Source organism: Rhincodon typus, chromosome 34 (assembly GCF_021869965.1).
Source record: "Rhincodon typus isolate 14 chromosome 34, sRhiTyp1.1, whole genome shotgun sequence".
Taxonomy (NCBI): domain Eukaryota; kingdom Metazoa; phylum Chordata; class Chondrichthyes; order Orectolobiformes; family Rhincodontidae; genus Rhincodon; species Rhincodon typus.
This window is the reverse complement of record NC_063365.1, coordinates 24,162,700-24,181,590: the sequence shown is the minus strand read 5'-3', so window position 1 is coordinate 24,181,590 and position 18,891 is coordinate 24,162,700. Positions and strand designations below refer to the sequence as shown.

Genomic DNA, 18,891 nt, shown 5'->3' with positions numbered 1-18,891 from the left:
CCTCCTTCCCTCCTTCCCTCCTTCCCTCCTTCCCTCCTTCCCTCCTTGAGTACCTTCACTCAGGAATCTGTAGTTCTCCAGCCAAACCCATCCAGTATTGTTAGGTCTTTAACCACCTCCTTACAATCCATCCATGTGACCACCCCATTGGATATCCCCAAATGCTCCACTCCCAATGCAGACTGTGAGGAGTTCCGGATTGTTCTGTTTTGTGAATGTAGCTGTTTATTAGATGGTGTTCTGCTCTCTTATAATGGGGCGACAGCCACTGTAGAGCTACTGAGTCGGCAAGACAAGGTCAGGCTATTGGCTCCTTGCACTGACTCCTCTTTGGACCCTTAATACTGGTCTGCAGCAAAAAATCTCATGGACACCAGCAGCAGGTGGCAATGGTGAGGGAAGACACTGAGCAGGGGAACGTGAGCTGTTGTGCCAGGACACCAGCAACAGGTGGCGATGATGAGGGAGATGTAGAGCAGGGGAGCTCAATCCATTGTGCTGGGACCTCCAGCAGGAGCTGGTGACAGTGAGGAATGGCTGTTACAGTACTCCAATGGACCCTCTCTGGGGAAAACAGAAGTATCTTTTGGGTAAGGAGGCCTCCTAGGATGAAGGAATGGACAGGCAAAGGAATCTTCAACTTAATGTAAATGATAGGCTTCATTCCTTGTCAATACCTTCATGTCTAACCTTAATTTGAAACAGGTCGCTGTGCAGAGTTATGGGGAGAAGGCAGGTGAAATGGCACTAGGTGAGATGCCTATTTGGAGAACCGGCATAGACATGATGGGCCAAATGGCTTCTTTCTGTACTGTGACAGTTTTGTGATTAAATACTTCCTGACGACTACACAGTACAACACAATTCCACCCACTCACTTACAATTACAGTGCCTTTGGTGTGTTTATCTGGCTCTACTGCTCCAACCAACCTGGTAATAGAACACGGTCTGCTCCCTGACAAACACCACAGCATTTCATGATGGTTACTGAGGGACTGAAGGCCAATCATTGGCTGCCTCTCCTTCTCTAGCTCTACAGTTTTGTGTTCAGGTGGTGCTCAGTGTCAGCTTGGCAAATCTTAGATTTCTCAAACTGACTGTTTGAGGCTTTGCTCCATGTGAGTGTGTTGGAGCATCTTGGTGTCTTGGCCTTGACAGACTTGGAACTGTTAAATCCATTAACACTCATATAGTCCCAACTGCCTTCAAATTCTGTCTAACAGCAAAGTGCCCCTGGAGGGGATGATGCACCTGGCTTTACTCTGCTGTTCCCGTACAGTGGGGGAGGGGTCATTTAAACATCAGCTGACCAGATACTGATAACTTCAGCCCAATGGAAATCTATTGAGTTTTGGACGTTGCAACTATCCTCTGCAGCATCTGCAGACTCTGTGCAGGAAGGGAAGCTCAGAATTTCAGCACTGTTGGTGTGAAAGGAACTTCCTCACTTCCCTCTTGAAGAGCATGGCCCTCATTTTAAGGCTACGACCCCTCGTTCTGATCTCCTCTTCCCATGGTGATCAATCTCTCTTCATCCAATCCTGTCAAATCATTTTAAACATCTGAGCAGCCCCGAACCTGCTAAATTCTAGAAGGGTTTTAATCCAGGTTTATCTGGGCTGTCCTCCTAATGTAATCCTTTAAATCTCACTATCATTCCAGTGAATCTTACAACACTCCAAGGCAAATGTATCCTTCTGGAGGTGAAGTGCCCAGAACGTGATGTGATGAATCCGAATGGACTTAGATCAGTGCCATGAACAAATGAAGCTTGAATTTCAGCCCCTGGATGTTCCAGCTGCTGTCTGGCCTTGGTTTCTCCTCCATCATCTTAGAATTTCTCAAATCCACGTTGTTTGTGCTGATATACAAGGCATTGCACACTCAATAAAAATGCGAACATGGAAATGACCCACACTCACATGTCACGGAGGATGCTCCACAGCTCGCCCCCCAGACACACCTCCAGGAGCATGTACACATACTTGGAGTCTCGGAAAGTTCGGTACAATCTACAAGAGACAGCAGACTGTGGGTCAGACAATCTCCATACACACATTTTGCAAATGCCTTACATCAAAGCCCACTCTTTCCTCTGTGAATTACAGCAACTAGTTTCATCCTCTATTGATTTGTGTCAGAGATGAAGGGGAGACAGTGGAGTCATGGTTTTTCTTGATATTCTCTTGTTGGATCTAGGCCAGCATTTACTGCCTGTCTCTAGTTGTCCTTGAGAAGGTGGGGGTAAGCTACCTCCTCAAACCGTTGCAGTTCATGTGCTGTTGGTAAACCCACAATGCCCTTAGAGAGGAAATTCCAGGATTTTGACCCAGTGACAGTGAAGGTAACATAGCCCTGAACTAGCTATCCTGAGACCCAGGCTAATGCTCTGGGTACATAGGGTTAAATTTGACCAAAGTAGCTGGTGGAATTTACATTCAATTGATATGACCAGAATATAATGCTAGGATTTTGAATATGGGGCTCGAAATGTTAACTGTCTTTCTCTCTCCACAGAGGCTGCCAAACCTGCTGAGTTTCTTCAGCATTCTTTGTGTTTTTTTAGATCTCTGGTACTTTTGCTTTTATTAATGTACAGCTGGTCTCAGTGATGGTGACCATGAAATGGTCCTCGATTGTTGTGAGACCTCTTTGACCCGTACTGTCCTTTAGGAAGGGAATCCTGCATTCCTTACCAGGTCTGGCCTCCAGACCCTCAGCAACCATGTTGACCCTTAACTGAAAAGGCCTGAGTAAACAAAATCAGTGCAATTAGGGATGAGCAACAAATACTGGCCTTGCTGACGATACCTATGTCCCATGAAGGAATAAAGATACAAAATGATGTTGGATAAATAGATCCTGAAGTGACTTGACTGGGGGAATGTTGAAAGGATACTTCACCTTGTGGGACAATCTAGGTAGTACTAAAAATAAGGCGTCACTCATTTAAGACAGTGATGAGGAAACTTTTTTTCGCTTTCAGAAGGTTGTGATTCTTTCAAATTGTTTCTTCAAAAGGCAGTAGACACAGAGACTTTAAACCTTTTGAAAGAAGTGGTGGATACATTCTTGATGATCGAGCAAATGAAAGATTGTTGGGGGATATGCAGAACTGAGGTTAAGGTCAGAGCAGCCATGATCAAGCTTGAAGGGCCGAGTGGCCTACTCCTGTTCATTGTTCCTTTGTAAAAGCAATTTACTGCAGCTGCTGGGAATGTAAAAGAAACACAGAAAATGATGGAGAAACTCAGCAGCTCTACTTTTGAGTGACACTTCTTTGGAGAAGAAGAAACATGAACTCTGTACCTCTGTCCTTTGGTGCTGACAGACTGACAAACTGACATTCTGACAGTCAGAGAAGGGAGGGTTTGTCTAGTGCCTTCCCCTGCTCTCCCTCAGTCTGCCTTCTCCTTGGATATTGGCTATTTCCTGGAGTTTTGGCACCTCTTGGTGAGACCCAGGTCTCAGGGACTGAATCATTGTGTCCCCTGTTCTTATGCTGCCTCTTGACTTAATTCTCATCTCTTCAGATTTAAAATCCTGTCAAAAGCCCATCCTGTCACGCCTCCTAATTTTTACTTCAACGGTTTAGTGTCAGTTTATCTCTGATTACACTCCTGTGAAACACTCCATTTTAAAGGTTTTCACGCAAGGTAAAGATGCCAGAGCCACACCAGCTCAGGTTATCATGAAGGACTTTCCTTCTCAATCTCTCTGCTCACCTGAGTCATGGTGACATCCATGTTAAACCACCACCAGCCACCTCTCTGTAATGAGAGAGCAGCCCTAAGGCTTGGTAAGACTGTGGCAACTTTTCTTACCAGACCATAGGACCGTGCTCTCATTAGAGAGATATGACGTTGTGTTGGTCTAACCTGAAGGTCACCAGGCCTCAGGTGAGGGAGGACATTGGGAAGGAGAGTCCTTCATGGTAACATCAGCCGGTGAAGGAACTAAATCCATGCTGTTGGCACCAGCTGCCCAGCTACACAAATGCACATTGTTGATGTTGTCTGCACGGAAAGGAGAATTAGTTACACCCTCAGCCAAAACAAATGCCCAACTCCACCAGACTGGTCCAATTCAACAGAACTAAAACAATCATGAACTTGTTCCTATTTCAGCAACAAGGTGAAAATGCAGGAAAACACAAAAGACATAAATGGAGCTGCCACTGATCAGGATGTCTATATAACACCTTTATCAGACAGTGTCAATATTCAGCACAACTGCTCTCTGTGACCACTGTGTCAATATTAATTAGACCTACCGCTTTCAGATAAATGCTTGAGTTCACTGCTCATCAACCATTACTTAAGAACATAGGAACAGAGTAGACCATTTAGTCCATTATAGAGATAACAAGGTGTAGAGCTGGATGAACACAGCAGGCCAAGCAGCATCAGAGGAGCAGGAAAGCTGACGTTTTGGGCCTAGACCCTTCTTCAGAAATGGGGGAGGGGAAGTGGGTTCTGAGATAAATAGGGAGAGAGTGGGAGGCGGATAGAAGATGGATAGAGGAGAAGATAGGTGGAGAGGAGACAGACAGGTCAAAGAGGCGGGGATGGAGCCAGTGAAGGTGAGTGTAGGTGGGGAGGTAGGGAGGAGATAGGTCAGTCCAGGGAGGACAGACAGGTCAAGGGGGCGGGATGAGGTTAGTGGATAGGAGATGGGGGTGGGGCTTGAGGTGGGAGGAGGGGATAGGTGGGAGGAAGAACAGGTTAGGGAGGCGGGGACGAGCTGGGCTGGTTTTGGGATGCGGTAGGGGGAGGGGAGATTTTGAAGCTTGTGAAGTCCACATTGATACCATTGGGCTGCAGGGTTCCCAAGCAGAATATGAGTTGCTGTTCCTGCAACCTTTGGGTAGCATAGTTGTGGCACTGCAGGAGGCCCAGGACGGACATGTCCGTCTGCGGAATGGGAAGGAGAGCTGAAATGGTTTGCGACTGGGAGGTGCAGTTGTTTAGTGCGAATCGAGTGTAGGTGTTCTGCAAAGCAATCCCCAAGCCTCCGCTTGGTTTCCCTGATGTAGAGGAGGCCACAACGGGAACAGCGGATGCAGTATACCACATTAGCAGATGTGCAGGTGAAAATCTGCTTGATGTGGAAAGTCTTCTTGGGGCCTGGGATGCGGGTGAGGGGGGAGGTGTAGGGGCAGGTGTAGCACTTCCTGCGGTTGCAGGGAAAAGTGCCGGGTGAGGTGGGGCTGGAGGGGAGTGTGGAGCGGACAAGGGAGTTACGGAGAGAGTGGTCCCTCCGGAAAGAAGATAAGGGTGGGGAGGGAAAAATGTCTTTGGTGGTGGGGTCGGATTGCAGATGGCAGAAGTGTCGGAGGATGATGTGTTTGATCCGGAGGTTGGTGGGGTAGTACGTGAGGATGAGGGGGATTCTGTTTTGGTTGTTATTGCAGGGAGTGGGTGTGAGGGATGAGTTGCGGGAAATGCGGGAGACACGGTCGAGGGCGTTCTTAACCACTGTTGGGGGGAAGTTGCGGTCCTTGAAAAACGAGGACATCTGAGATGTACGGGAGTGGAATGCCTCATCCTGGGAGCAGATGCGGTGGAGGCAAAGGAATTGGGAATAGGGGATGGCATTTTTGCAGAAAGGTGGGTGAGAGGAGGTGTATTCTAGGTAGCTGTGGGAGTTGGTGGGCTTGAAATGGATATCGGTTTCTAGGTGGTTGCCGGAGATGGAGACAGAGAGGTCCAGGAAGGAGATAGAGGTATTAGAGATGGTCCAGGTGAACTTAAGGTTGGGGTGGAAGGTGTTGGTGAAGTGGATGAACTGTTTGAGCTCCTTGTGGGAGCACGAGGCGGCGCCGATACAGTCATCAATGTAACGGAGGATGAGGTGGGGTTTAGGGCCAGTGTAGGTACAGAAGAGGGATTGTTCCATGTAACCTACAAAGAGGCAGGCGTAGCTTGGGCCCATGTGGGTACCCATGGCCACCCCTTTGTCTGTATGTGGACTTCACAAGCTTCAAAATCTCCCCTCCCCCTACCGCATCCCAAAACCAGCCCAGCTCGTCCCCGCCTCCCTAACCTGTCCTTCCTCCCACCTATCCCCTCCTCCCACCTCAAGCCCCAGCCCCATCTCCTACCTACTAACCTCATCCCGCCCCCTTGACCTGTCCATCCTCCCTGGACTGACCTATCTCCTCCCTACCTCGCCACCTACACTCACCTTTACTGGCTCCATCCCCGCCTCTTTGACCTGTCTGTCTCCTCTCCACCTATCTTCTCCTCTATCCATCTTCTATCTGCCTCCCCCTCTCTCCCTATTTATTTCAGAACCCCCTTCCCCTCCCCCATTTCTGAAGAAGGGTCTAGGCCCGAAACGTCAGCCTTCCTGCTCCTCTGATGCTGCTTGGCCTGCTGTGTTCATCCAGCTCCACACCTTGTTATCTCAGATTCTCCAGCATCTGCAGTTCCTACTATCTCTGAAACATTTAGTCCATTAGCCTGATTGAATTCAATCATCTCCTCAATGCCATTTTCCAGCATCAGCTCTGTATCTGTTGATGTCATTAGTCTCCCAAAACCTATCAATTTCTGTCTTGAACACACTCAATGATTAAGTTTCCACAACTCTCCAGAGATTCACCAAGATTTTAGTTCGGAAATTCCTCCTCATCTCAATCTTAAATGGCCTTCCCTCCTCATCTCAATCTTAAATGGCCTTCCCGCTTATCTCAATCTTAAATGGCCTTCCCTCCTCATCTCAATCTTAAATGGCCTTCCTTCCTCATCTCAATCTTAAATGGCCTCCTTCTTAGCCTGAGATTATGACATGTAGTTATAGTTTAACGAGCCAGGGAAAACAGCTCATCCACATCCATCCTGTCACACCCTGTAAACATTTTGTAAGTTTCAGTGAGGTCACCTCTTATTCCCCATTATCCAGTATAACAGGTGTCAGGTCAATGGTTAGGAATAACCGGGCCCATTCAGTCTGAAAATTGTTGCTTCTCGAATGTCATTGGATTCAGAAGTTTGAATCCAGTAATATATTTGGTAAAGGAATACACTCAGCTGTAAGGAAGGAGCAAGTGGTTCAAAGAGAGTGTAAGTCTCTCAAGAATCTTTGAGTCGATAGAAATTTGTTCGACACCAGGTTATAGTCCAACAGGTTTATTTGAAATCACAAACTTTTGCAGCGCTCTAAAAGCTTGTGATTTCAAATAAATCTGTTGTTCTATAATCTGGCATCATGTGACTGGAGTATTGCGTACAGTTCTGGTCACCGCATTATAGGAAGGATGTGGAAGCATTGGAAAGGGTGCAGAGGAGATTTACCAGGATGTTGCCTGGTATGGAGGGAAGGTCTTATGAGGAAAGGCTGAGGGTCTTGAGGTTGTTTTCGTTAGAGAGAAGAAGGTTAAGAGGTGACTTGATAGAGACATACAAGACGATCAGAGGATTAGATAAGGTGGACAGTGGGAGCCTTTTTCCTCGGATGGTGATGGCTAGCACGAGGGGACATAGCTTTAAATTGAGGGGTGATAGATATAGGACAGATGTCAGAGGTAGGTTCTTTACTCAGAGAGTAGTAAGGGCGTGGAATGCCCTGCCTGCAAAAATAGTAGACTCGCCAACTTTAAGGGCATTTAAATGGTCATTGGATAAACATATGGATGATAATGGAATAGTTTAGGTTAGATGGGCTTCAGATTGGTTTCACAGGTCGGCGCAACATCGAGGGCCGAAGGGCCTGTACTGCGCTGTAATGTTCTATGTTCTATGTTCTGACTTTGTCCATCCCAGTCCAGCACTGGCACCTCCACATTATTGATGGAAATCAGATGACATTCCAAACCTATAGAACTCTATGACTGAGGCGAACACGTGAAAACATCACCAATGTAAATTTTCTTCCAAGTCCTAGGCACAGTCCCTATGAATTGTTCACACTGAAAGGTTCTGCACAAAAACAAGTTCTTTTTTTCTGACTGAAACATTGCCAAAAAACTAGAACATCCATTATGGATTGATAGGGTGCAGCTCAAAATACATCAATATGAATGATGCCTCTCTCTTTCCATAATAATCGGTACTAACAACGCACTTTGTAGCAAACTCTTTTAGATTTAAATTATTCTGAAATATTCTATGATTAAAGAATGCTATCTACTCCTCTCAAGGTAGCTGCAACAGATGGTTTTGTCATCTGCCACGCAATCCAATAAAAATCAATTCATTTTTCCTGGGCCACCTGGACAGACCATTCATTTCTATCAGAAATTCTTGATTTTTGATGACATCTGAAAATGACATGCTCCAATTTTTACTATTTAAACAACAATCATCTTAATGGCACAACTCAGCTGGAGGTTGAAGCAGGATCCTAGTCAGAAGGTGACTGTCATCATTTTAATCACTAAAAAACCAAAGCACATTAATCAGGGAGGAGAGGGAATGAGTTAATTTCAGGGTGTTTACCAAAACTAAAGAGTGAGTTGGAAGAGGAGGACAGGGGAAAACCAACTAGTTTTTAAAAGTCTTGCACTGAAGTGGACAATTCTGAAATGTCATGAAACAGTGAACTTACTGTCAAGAGTAATTTGTCTGACAAATCCACAAATGTAGTTCCCCAGTCAAACACAGCAAATCAAATATTCTGAATTGGCCCTTTAATGGGATGAACATTTTGTGAAGAATTGGTGGCTCAGTGGTTAGCACTGCTGCCTATCAGCACCAGGGACCTGGGTTCAATTCCAGCCTCAGGTGACTCTCTGTGTGAAGTTTGTACATTCTCTCTGTGTCTGTGTGGGTTTCTGGTTTCCTCCCACAGTCCAAAGATGTGCAGGTTAGCTGGATTAGCCATGGTAAATGCAAGATTATAGGGAGAGGGTGGTGGGTTGATGCAGATCTGGTGAGCCAAATGGCCTCTTTCCACATTGTAGGGATTCGATGAAAACCTCTGTTCATTCTGTAAGCCTAATCCTGAGCTTCTAACCAGCCATAATCATACACACATCTCTTGCTTCTTTCCTATCTCTTTATTCCTTAAACAACATTTTGTTTCATATTTAATCCCTCCTCCCACTCACCTTATCATAGATCTTCCCTTTTTGATTCAATTTCCCTACTCCTGCTTTCTCTGCCTGTGAACTTACATAAAACCTGTCACAGTCAGAACTTTCTCAGTTCTGACACAAAGTAATTGACCTGAAACATTAACTCTGTTTCTCTGTTTCTCCACAAACACAGCCTGACCTGACCAAATGGAGAATTAGGATATTTGCAAATGCTGTGTAAATGATTCCCGCCCCTCAGTCTAATGCCGTGATTGAATACCAATCGAGCTACATTGTAGCAGACATCTGGATATGACTTGGTCTCAGTCACTAGTGAAACGTGTCTACATCTGGAAGACTATTTCCAAACTGATACAGATTTAACCAAACCCGCACATAGACACGTGCTGACATATGGACACACACCATATAGACACATACTTACAAGTAGACACACATCTACATATAGCCACACGATTACATATAGACACATAGACACACACCTTCATATAGGCTCACAACTACGTATAGACACATAGTTACATAATAGACAATACTCATCTACACGTACAGACACACACCTTCATATAAACAGACACTTGCATATAGACACATGTCTACATATGGACACAAACCTACATACAGACACATCTACATAGGCCAGCATACACACCTACATAGGCCAGCATTTACTTCCTATCCCTAATTATCCAGAGTGTAGTTAAGAGTCAACCACATTGCTGTGGGTCTGGACTTGCATGTAGCCCAGACCAGGTAAGGATGGCAGATTTCCTTATCTAAAGGACATTAGTGAACCAGATGGTTTTTACAGAATTGACAATGGCTTAATGGTCACCATTGAAATAGTTTCTTAACCCCAGAATATGTAAGACAAAAATAGAACTCAAATCTCACCATCTACCATAGCAGGATTCAAATTTACTCCCCCAGGAGTTTAACCTGGCGTTCTGGATTACTAATCCAGTGATATTACCAACTACAGCACCATCTCCCCTAATGACCATGTACTGTGAATAAAGCTTTACCTACCTCACAATGAATGGGGACTTGGTCTGAAGCAGGATGTTCTTTTCTGAGTACACGTGCTCTTGTTGTCGAGTCTCTACAATGTGTTTCTTTTTAATGCATTTCAAGGCAAAAGTGGTGTCTTCATTCTTCAGTTTCACCTGGAGTTACCCAAATACATTGCAACACAATTTAATGGCTGATTTTGTAAGTGAGGCAAAGCAGTGGCTTGTGATTTTCTTTATTCATTAACTACATGGTACGTTAGTAAACATTCCACAACAATTATACCCAATTATACCTTACATTAGAAATCAACTGGCAGCTAAACCTGAGTTCAAACAAAATGTCACACTGAGGATGAATTACTGAGAAGCTACATTGGTTAACACAGGAACACTGTTAAACGTTCATGTAATGACTAAACTGAGTAACAAATTCAGCAATTAACTGTATGAAAACATTGCCTGAAATAACAAAAAGTGATTAATAGTTTCCTTACAGTTATCAAAAATCCAAAAAAAAGTCTAAGAAATTTGAATGCAAATGTCTCTTTATATTAAGACAGGGTGCATGTTAGTGGAAAAATATGTCATGGATTTTAAAGCTGAGATGATGATGTATGACTCATTTATAAGGACACCGTATTATCATGCATTGCTTTCCCTTCATTATAAATTTTTGTTAAAACCTTGCCTGTCAGGCTGAGTAATGGTGTTAGCAACATGTTTCTATTTATTCATTAACATCTCAGATTTTTTTACAGCTTGGGAAAAGGCCCTTCAGCCCATTGTGTTCATACTGGTCATCAAACATCCATTCTCCATCATTCCACATCACCTTTCTCCCAATCTCACTTACCAGCTCCACACGCCCAAAGCCTCCCGTGCCCAGAGTGGCAACGATGTCAAAGTTTTTGAAAGGGGAGGAGTTGGAAAACTTGGCAACCTTTTCCCGGAGCTGCAAGGTCTCCTTGCACTCGGAGGCAAACGTGAGTGGCCTGAGGGAGGTGGAGGAAAGTGGGGGGTAGGAATGAAAAGAGTTTGATTAACACTCAGCAACAGAAAAGCAAGGGAACTAGACAACCAATGGGCAGTGTAATCTTTGGAACAAAGAGCAATCAATGTCAATTAGTATATCAAATATCAGCAACCAGCAAAAACTATTAACAGTTGTTATCCCCGCATGTCTTCTGCCCTACTTACAATAAATGAACTACAACAGTTCAAGTAGGCAGCTCACCACCACCCTCTGAAGGGCAATTAGGGATGGACATTAAATATTGCCTCAGCCAATGATGCGACACATCGCATGAATGAATAAACAAACCTCTGCTTGCTTACAGTTTGCAAGTGGTTCTTCAGAACAAGTGTAAATGCTTCATTAATATTTTCTGTTATATTAAACATTAACTATCCTTACCGGTATTCATAGTTGAAAATAATTTAACATAAGAAAAATTACTTAATTCTCAGTCTGAAATCCTTACAAATTTTCTTATAACAGGGAAAGAAACTTGTCTAAGACAGGAACTAAAGCAAAATCAGTGGAAAATTTTATTTTAATTGAAAATCTGTTTTGGAAATATCTTACTTGCAGTTACAAGTTTGTTAAAATTGCACTTTGATAGGCATAGTGACTCAGTGGTTAGCACTGCTGCCTCACAGCATCGGGGACCTGGGTTTGATTCTAGCCTCAGGCAACTGTCAGTGCGAGTTTACACATTCTCCCCGTGTCTGCATGGGTTTCCTCCCACAGTCCAAAGATGTGCAGGTTAGGTGGATTGGCCATGGGAAATGCAGGGTTACAGGGAAAGGGTAGACAGGGGTGTGGACTTGATGAGCTGAATGACTTGCTTGAACATTGTAGGGATTCTATGATTCTACATACTCTAGTTGTATTGTTGTATTTCAGCTGTGAGTGCTAGCAGGGAATGACAGTGGAATAGGAACCCAGGAGCAGGAGTAGGCCATTCGGCCCCTCAAATCTGCTCCATTGTTCTGTATGATCCTGGTTAATCTCTGCCTGAATTCCACTTTCCTGTCCACTTCCCAGATTGCTGGATTCCTGCATGACTGAAGATCTGTCTATTGCAGCCTTAAAGATATTCAATGATAGAGCAAGCACAAGCCTTTCAAAGGTTCATCACTCTTTGATCTCAGTCCTAAATGATCGTGCCCTTATCCTGAGACTATGACCCAGTGTTTTAGATTCCCCAAGCAAGACTAACAATTTCTCAGCAATGAACCTGTCAATCCCTATCAGAATCTAATCATGGTCATGTTTTAAGAAAGCTTTTACAGAGGTGTGAGACTTTAATGAAATATTTTGAGGTTTTAAGGGACTAAAGCTGGGACCCTATGGACAGCCCCCAAATTTGTCTTCAAATAGTACACCCGAGGTCTTTCTCTTGCACCTGTGAGCAAACTGAGCTTCAGTTTTACATCGCAACTCAACAATGGCACCTCCGAGAGTGCAACACTCACTCCCTCACTACTGCACTGCAGTGTCCAGCCTACAGCTAGTGTGCAATCCTGTGGAGTGGGACTTGAACCCACAGCCTAGGGGCTCGAGTGCTGCCCACTGTGAGGTACAGCCGTGGCTATATTTGGATTGTAAATTCAGAAAACCCACGTACATGATCTGTCTGAGAAATGAATATATAAAGCCAGCAAAGCTCTGTCCAACCTGGCCATCACAGCGGGACAATGATAAATAATTCACATATTCAGAGAATACTGACATTGCATTTCTGTCCTTATCGCTGCGGGACAACTGTTCCACATATTCCTTCAGGTAGCTCTGCAGCTCCTCATATGTACCAACCGTCTGGTTAAAGATGCTGTCGACACAATTTCAAACATGTTTAGGTGTTCAGAACGCTACATCATAAAGAAAAGCCAAATTTGGTCATATTTTCTCATGAAATTACAACAAAGTTGTGTAACAATTTCCCAGTTGAAGGATATTATAATTCACACATAGAAAAACCATTCTCAATGTGGCTCATGAGCCACAACATGAAATATTAAAGACACAGCTGAAACCTTTCTGTCAAAGTATCACTGGTGATCACTTTTTTTTAATATACGTGTGAGCCTCGGCCACTTCAGGTGAAGCACAGACACGTGAATCAATGTAGAAATCCAAATCTTGCGTTAGCCTGTCCACGTTAGTTTCACAGAAACTGCATCTCCACCCCTCCCACTCACTACTGGAAAACAGTGTAAAAGGTGATGTTCTTGTAATTGTACTTTACATATATCAGTATAAATATATGTTCAAAAGCACAATAATTGTTAGAAAAGGGAAAGGAGAAGATGGAAAGTTTAAGATTGAAAACTTATTTATTTTGTTGCGGTAAATGGAAAGTTAGCTGAAGATGATTCTGTGTTGTGCTATGGACAGTGGATCTCTAAACTAGATTCCCAGATCAGTCAAGACCACACCCAATTTGTTTATCTGGTATCAACAACTCTCCATTCATTCCACTACTGGGCTATTTATCAATGTAGATTTTGAATGATTCACACTTTCCTATTTAATCACTACACAGTTCATATGAGAATAAGCATCTTGAAATGAAACTTGGGCAAAGAAGGTTAAGGGGAGACTTAATCGAGATGTTCGAATGACGAGGGATGTTTATTGAGAGGGAGAAACCATGTTCACTAGCAGGAGGTCAGTGCCCAGAAATTACAGCTTTCAGGTAATTAGTAAATGAACCAGAGGTTGATGAAGGGAAATGTTTGTACCCAGTGAATTGTTGTGATTTGAAAGGCATTGCCTGAAGGGGTGATGGAAGGACATTCAACAGTAACTTTAGGAAAGAAATTCAGAGAGACATAACACAGGGACAATGGGCTGAATGGTCTATATCATTCTACAGAAGGTAAAACGATATAGCATCTGAGTTCCTCCAAGCCCAATAGCCCACATTAGTGGAAAGTTCATCTTTGACGAGAAACTTACTCGCGATCTATGACCAAGCACTGGGTATCATCTTCATCTGCGATGATATTTGCAGAACGAAGTTCCTCACTGTGTGAAGAAAGAAACGTGGTAAATTCTGAAACAAAGTCAGATCAAGGCAAAATCAATCTTTAATCTGACTGTTCAAACGCTGTGTCCTCTCTTTCAGAGATAAAATATTCTCTTACAAATTAAACTCAATACACTTTACACATTGTTGATTTTTAATGAACATTATTTTATACATATGCTACATGGCAGTTAGCAATATATAGTCAATACCTAAACTGAATAAAGTAATCAGAGTGGAAATATATTGCCGTTCCTTCACTGTTGCTGGGTCAAAATCCTGGTATTCCCTCCCTAAGGGCATTGTGGGTCAATGGACTACAGCAGTTCAAGAAAGCAACTCACCACCAACTTATCAAGGGCAACTAGGGATGGGCAATAAACGCTGGGCCAGCCAGGAATACCCACATCCCATGACTGAATAAAAAAAAATTGATCCGTTTGCCAATCCCTACCTTGCACACATCCACTTTGAACAGAAATGAAGCTCTGGCAGTCTTGACTTCTTTCTGGTACAGTCTCAGATAATTTGTAATTCTGCACCACTTAGACTCATGGAATCCCTACAGTGTGTAAACAGGCCATTCAGCCCAATAAATCCACACTGACCCTCTGAAGAGCATCCTACCCAGACTCATCCCCCTGCCCTATCCCTGTAACCTTGCATTTCCCATGGCTAGCCCACCCAGCCTGCACATCCCTGAACACTATGGACAATTTCGCACAGCCAATCCACCTAACTTGCACAGTGGGAGGAAACTGGAGCACCTGGCAGAAACCCATACATGCACAGGGAGAAGAATGTGCAAACTCCACACAGTCCCCAAGGGTGGAATCGAACCCGGGTCCCTGGTGCTGTGAGGCAACAGTGATAACCACTGAGCCACTGCGTCGCCCTTAATTCAATATGTTTCATTTCTTGTTTGTTAAAAAGAACTCGTCACATTAACATCTGCAATTAATCATGTGTTGCTGAAAAAATACATTTTTACTTGAAGATATTCATGTTGCATTTCGCAAGAATACAAATTCAAGTCGCAACCCCTCATTTATTCTACAACAGAGACATTCTGGTCCAATGGGTCTTGTATACTTCAAAATAAATGACCAGTACATTAATTTTCAAGTATTACTGTTAATCTTTTTACTGCATTTTCTCTCTGGGAAGGGTTTTGTTTGATTCCCACAATGCATACAATGAATAAGAAGCTGAATGGTTAACATACATTCCAGAATGCTTTATTTGCTGAATCAAAATCCTGGTATTCCCTCTCTAACAGCATTGGGAGAGTCCCTACACTCTGCAGCATTTCAAGAAGGCAGCTAACCAACACCTTCTCAAAGGCCCAGCCAGCGATGCCTTAGTTCCATGAATAAATTAATTTAAGAAACGAAAAGGCCTTTCACTGATTAAATGCGAAACTTGCAATCTGCCTCCTTCTTGTTTAGCCGCTATCGTTTTGTGTGCTTCACAATCCTGTACCTAATTAATGCTTTCTCTCCAAAGTATTCTCCAGCTCCTAACGTCTTGATTTCTTGTGGGTCTTCATCTCTTTCCCTTGTCTGTGTCACACGGACCTGTACCGGATCAACAAACTATGTCAATGCTTTAATTGTTAAAACAGAGATGGGGACAATGTCACACATTAAAAACAATTGCATCTTTAGAACAATTTATCACATTCCTAATACAGTGTGACACTTCACATCCAAAGGATTTCTGGTCATTGTTACATTTACAAATGTCACAGCTGATTATGCACAGAGAGATTGATTAAAATAAAGGCAGTAAAATGAATAATAACGTCAACCTGTTTGTTTAGGAGGCTTAGTGTCAAGGAGGAGTGTTTACCAAGTCTTGTATGGAGTAAGTGGACCAACCACGAGGAGTCACCATGGCCCAACTCCTTCAGCAACTTAGAAGGGCAAACAATGAGTGGCCAGACCCCTGACCACTGACCAATATCTATGCAGTTACCGACTGTTTTCCCACAGCTCCCTGGACTAACCGTGCCCATGCCCCTGATTTCTTGACCCTGTGACTGATGGCTGTCTTCCTGACTTGGCTGAGGACCATCTCCCTTAGACATTGAGACACAGCCACTCTGTTGTCACACGTGCTGGTGCCTGCACAGCTGGTACACACTGTAGGTGTCGAATTAACATAGCAAAGTTTTGCTCTGACCTCCAGGTCAGACATTTTCGGAATCTAGTCTCTATCCGGTGGGTGGGAGAATGGGAAACTGCAAATTACCGAGGTAAGATTGTATGGATCTAAAAAAAACTGGAGCAGAATAGGCCATTCAGCCCCTTGAGCCTAGCCCACCATTAAACAAGATCATGGATGATCTGCTGTAGGCCTCAAATCCACTTTTGCACAGGTTCATTATGGCACTTGATTCCTCAAAATTTTGAAAATCTATCTACCTCCTCTTTAAATACCTTCAGTGATGTAGCCTCCACAACTCTCTGGGGTACAGAATTCCAGACATTCACTACCCTCTGGGAGAAGAAATTTCTTTACATCTCAGTTTTGAATGAGTGTCCCCTTTCTCTGCAAATATGTCCCTAGTTCAAGATTCTCCTACTATCAGAAATATCTTCTCAACATCTGCCCTTCAAGCCCCTCGGAAATCTGTATATTTCACTAAGATTGCCTCTCATTCTTCTAAATTAATGAATAAAGGTCTCATCTTGTGATGTTAGCTGAGGGATGGATATTGGGTCAGGACACTGGAGTGAACTGCCCTGGTTGTAAAGCAACAGTCTTCAGGGATACAGAAATCCCCCTCAATCCTACACCACTGTGAGCTTAGAACTCATGACCTTCAGGGTTAAACAAGAATGTCACCCATAGGATCACACTGACACTAATATTGTAAATAGCAATAACAAGGTGTAGAGCTGGAGGAACACAGCAGGCCAAGCAGCATCAGAGGAGCAGGAAAGCTGATGTTTTGGGTCTGGACCAATATTGTAAAGTGTGATTTCAACTTCCAAGCACAGAGAGCACTTTAATCAAGACAGCAATCTTCATAAACCTGTCAGACCTGTTTAGGATTACTAGGAAGTGCTTGAGGCAACATCAGTGTACGACATTCTGAAACTTGACTGGTAACTATAAACAAGCTCCCTACCTTTCCTTTCGCAATGATGAAGAAGGTGTTGCCTTGTTCTCCTTCACGAATGATATAATCTCCTTTATCGTAATAATCCTATCAGAGACACAGAGATTGCACACTGGGATCAGACACTGAAAATAAGCTTTAAGAACTGAAAGCCATGTAATGAAGATAAATAAATCTCTGATTGGTAAATAAATCTCTGACTGACAAGTTTCACACCGATGGTAAGTAACTGATGGAGACTTCATTTATATTATTGTTTTCTAATGGTATTTGAAAAAAGGGGCAACATTTGATGCTTTTTGTTTCCTCTGTGCAGAAGATGGCCATTCAGCTCACACCAATCCTCTAAACAGCATTCCACCCTGACCTAGCCCCGTACCAGACCCCCACATGGGTGACCCACCTCACCTACAAATTCTTGAACACTACAGGCAATTTAGTATGGTCAGTCCACCTAACCTGTACATCTTTGGACTGTGGGAGGAAACCAGAGCACCCAGGGAAAACCCACACAGACACAGGGAGAATGTGCAAACTGCACACAGTCAGTCACCCGAGGGTGGAATCGAACTCAGAGACTTTGCACTGTGAGCCAGCAGTGCTAACCACTGAGCCACCATGCTGCCTTGCTGTCCAGCAACAAGTTTATTGAATACCTGCTTGATAATTTTCTGATCTTCCTGCTGCACCTTTCCACTTTGCCTGGTGTACTTTCTTCACCTGATTACAGCTTCCGGAGAGGATTACAGCTTCCGGAGAGGATTACTGCATTATCGCTGAACTCATAATCTAGAGTCCCAGGCTGATGTCTGGGGACATGACTTCAAAACCACCAGCGCAGATGGTGAAATTTGGATCCAGTAAAAGTCTGGAATTAAAGAGCTGGTCTAGTGGTGATCATATAACCACTGTCAATTGTGGTAAAAACCCATCTGGTTCACTCATATCCATTAGGGAGAGAAATCTGCCCTCTTTACCTGGTCTGGCCTACATGTGACTCCAAATCTAGAGCAATGTGGTTGACTTTTAACTGGCCTCTGGGTAATTAGGGACTGGCAATAAATGCTGGCCTAGCCAGTGCTGCCCTCATCCCATGATCATATTAAAGAAAAAGAGGAATGAGTTTAAATTTCTTCACCAAGTCAAGTTGTTGGTTTGACATTGGAAGCAGCCATTACTATAATGCTGTGCTGTTACCTGTAGGCGCGTGATGTTACTGTGATATAAATTGATGATGATTTAATGACTTGTCGAACTGAGAGATGCAAAACAGGGGTCTGTGGCTCTCAGTGCTTTGTAAACACAGGCAGAACGAGTGGAGACCAGATGCTGCACTTGACCTCTTGGGTGCTCTGATGGCAACTGGGAAACCCCAACAGACATTAACAATAAGATTTAACAGATTTTAATCAAAAATAAACTGTGTTCCCAATGCATTAAAAACGGCCACTGATCCAACAACAGATAGGCAGTTGCACCCCTGATGTTATGCAGTTTTAGTGACGATCTGAACAAACTGAAACGATTTTGATCCCATCAGTTTTCTGATCAAAGATAACAAGGTGTAGAGCTGGATGAACACAGCAGGCCAAGCAGCATCAGAGGAGCAGGAAGGCTGACGTTTCGGCCTTTTCTGAAGAAGGGTCTAGGCCCGAAACGTCAGCCTTCCTGCTCCT

The 18,891-nt window shown here is 43.7% G+C and overlaps 1 protein-coding gene across 1 annotated transcript in view; it reads right to left on the bottom strand.

Moving 5' to 3' along the window:
• Nucleotides 1-18,891, bottom strand: part of LOC109922182 (cGMP-dependent protein kinase 2-like) — a 55,608-nt gene that overhangs the window by 16,783 nt on the left and 19,934 nt on the right. Inside the window, exons 2-9 of the mRNA XM_048616208.1 lie at nt 17,872-17,929; nt 17,225-17,302; nt 15,571-15,665; nt 14,019-14,087; nt 12,790-12,888; nt 10,908-11,046; nt 10,071-10,207; nt 1,924-2,013 (exon numbers count right to left, since the gene is read on the bottom strand). Of these exons, the coding sequence (XP_048472165.1) occupies nt 1,924-2,013; nt 10,071-10,207; nt 10,908-11,046; nt 12,790-12,888; nt 14,019-14,087; nt 15,571-15,665; nt 17,225-17,302; nt 17,872-17,929 (765 nt within the window). The remainder of the gene's footprint in view (nt 1-1,923; nt 2,014-10,070; nt 10,208-10,907; nt 11,047-12,789; nt 12,889-14,018; nt 14,088-15,570; nt 15,666-17,224; nt 17,303-17,871; nt 17,930-18,891) is intronic.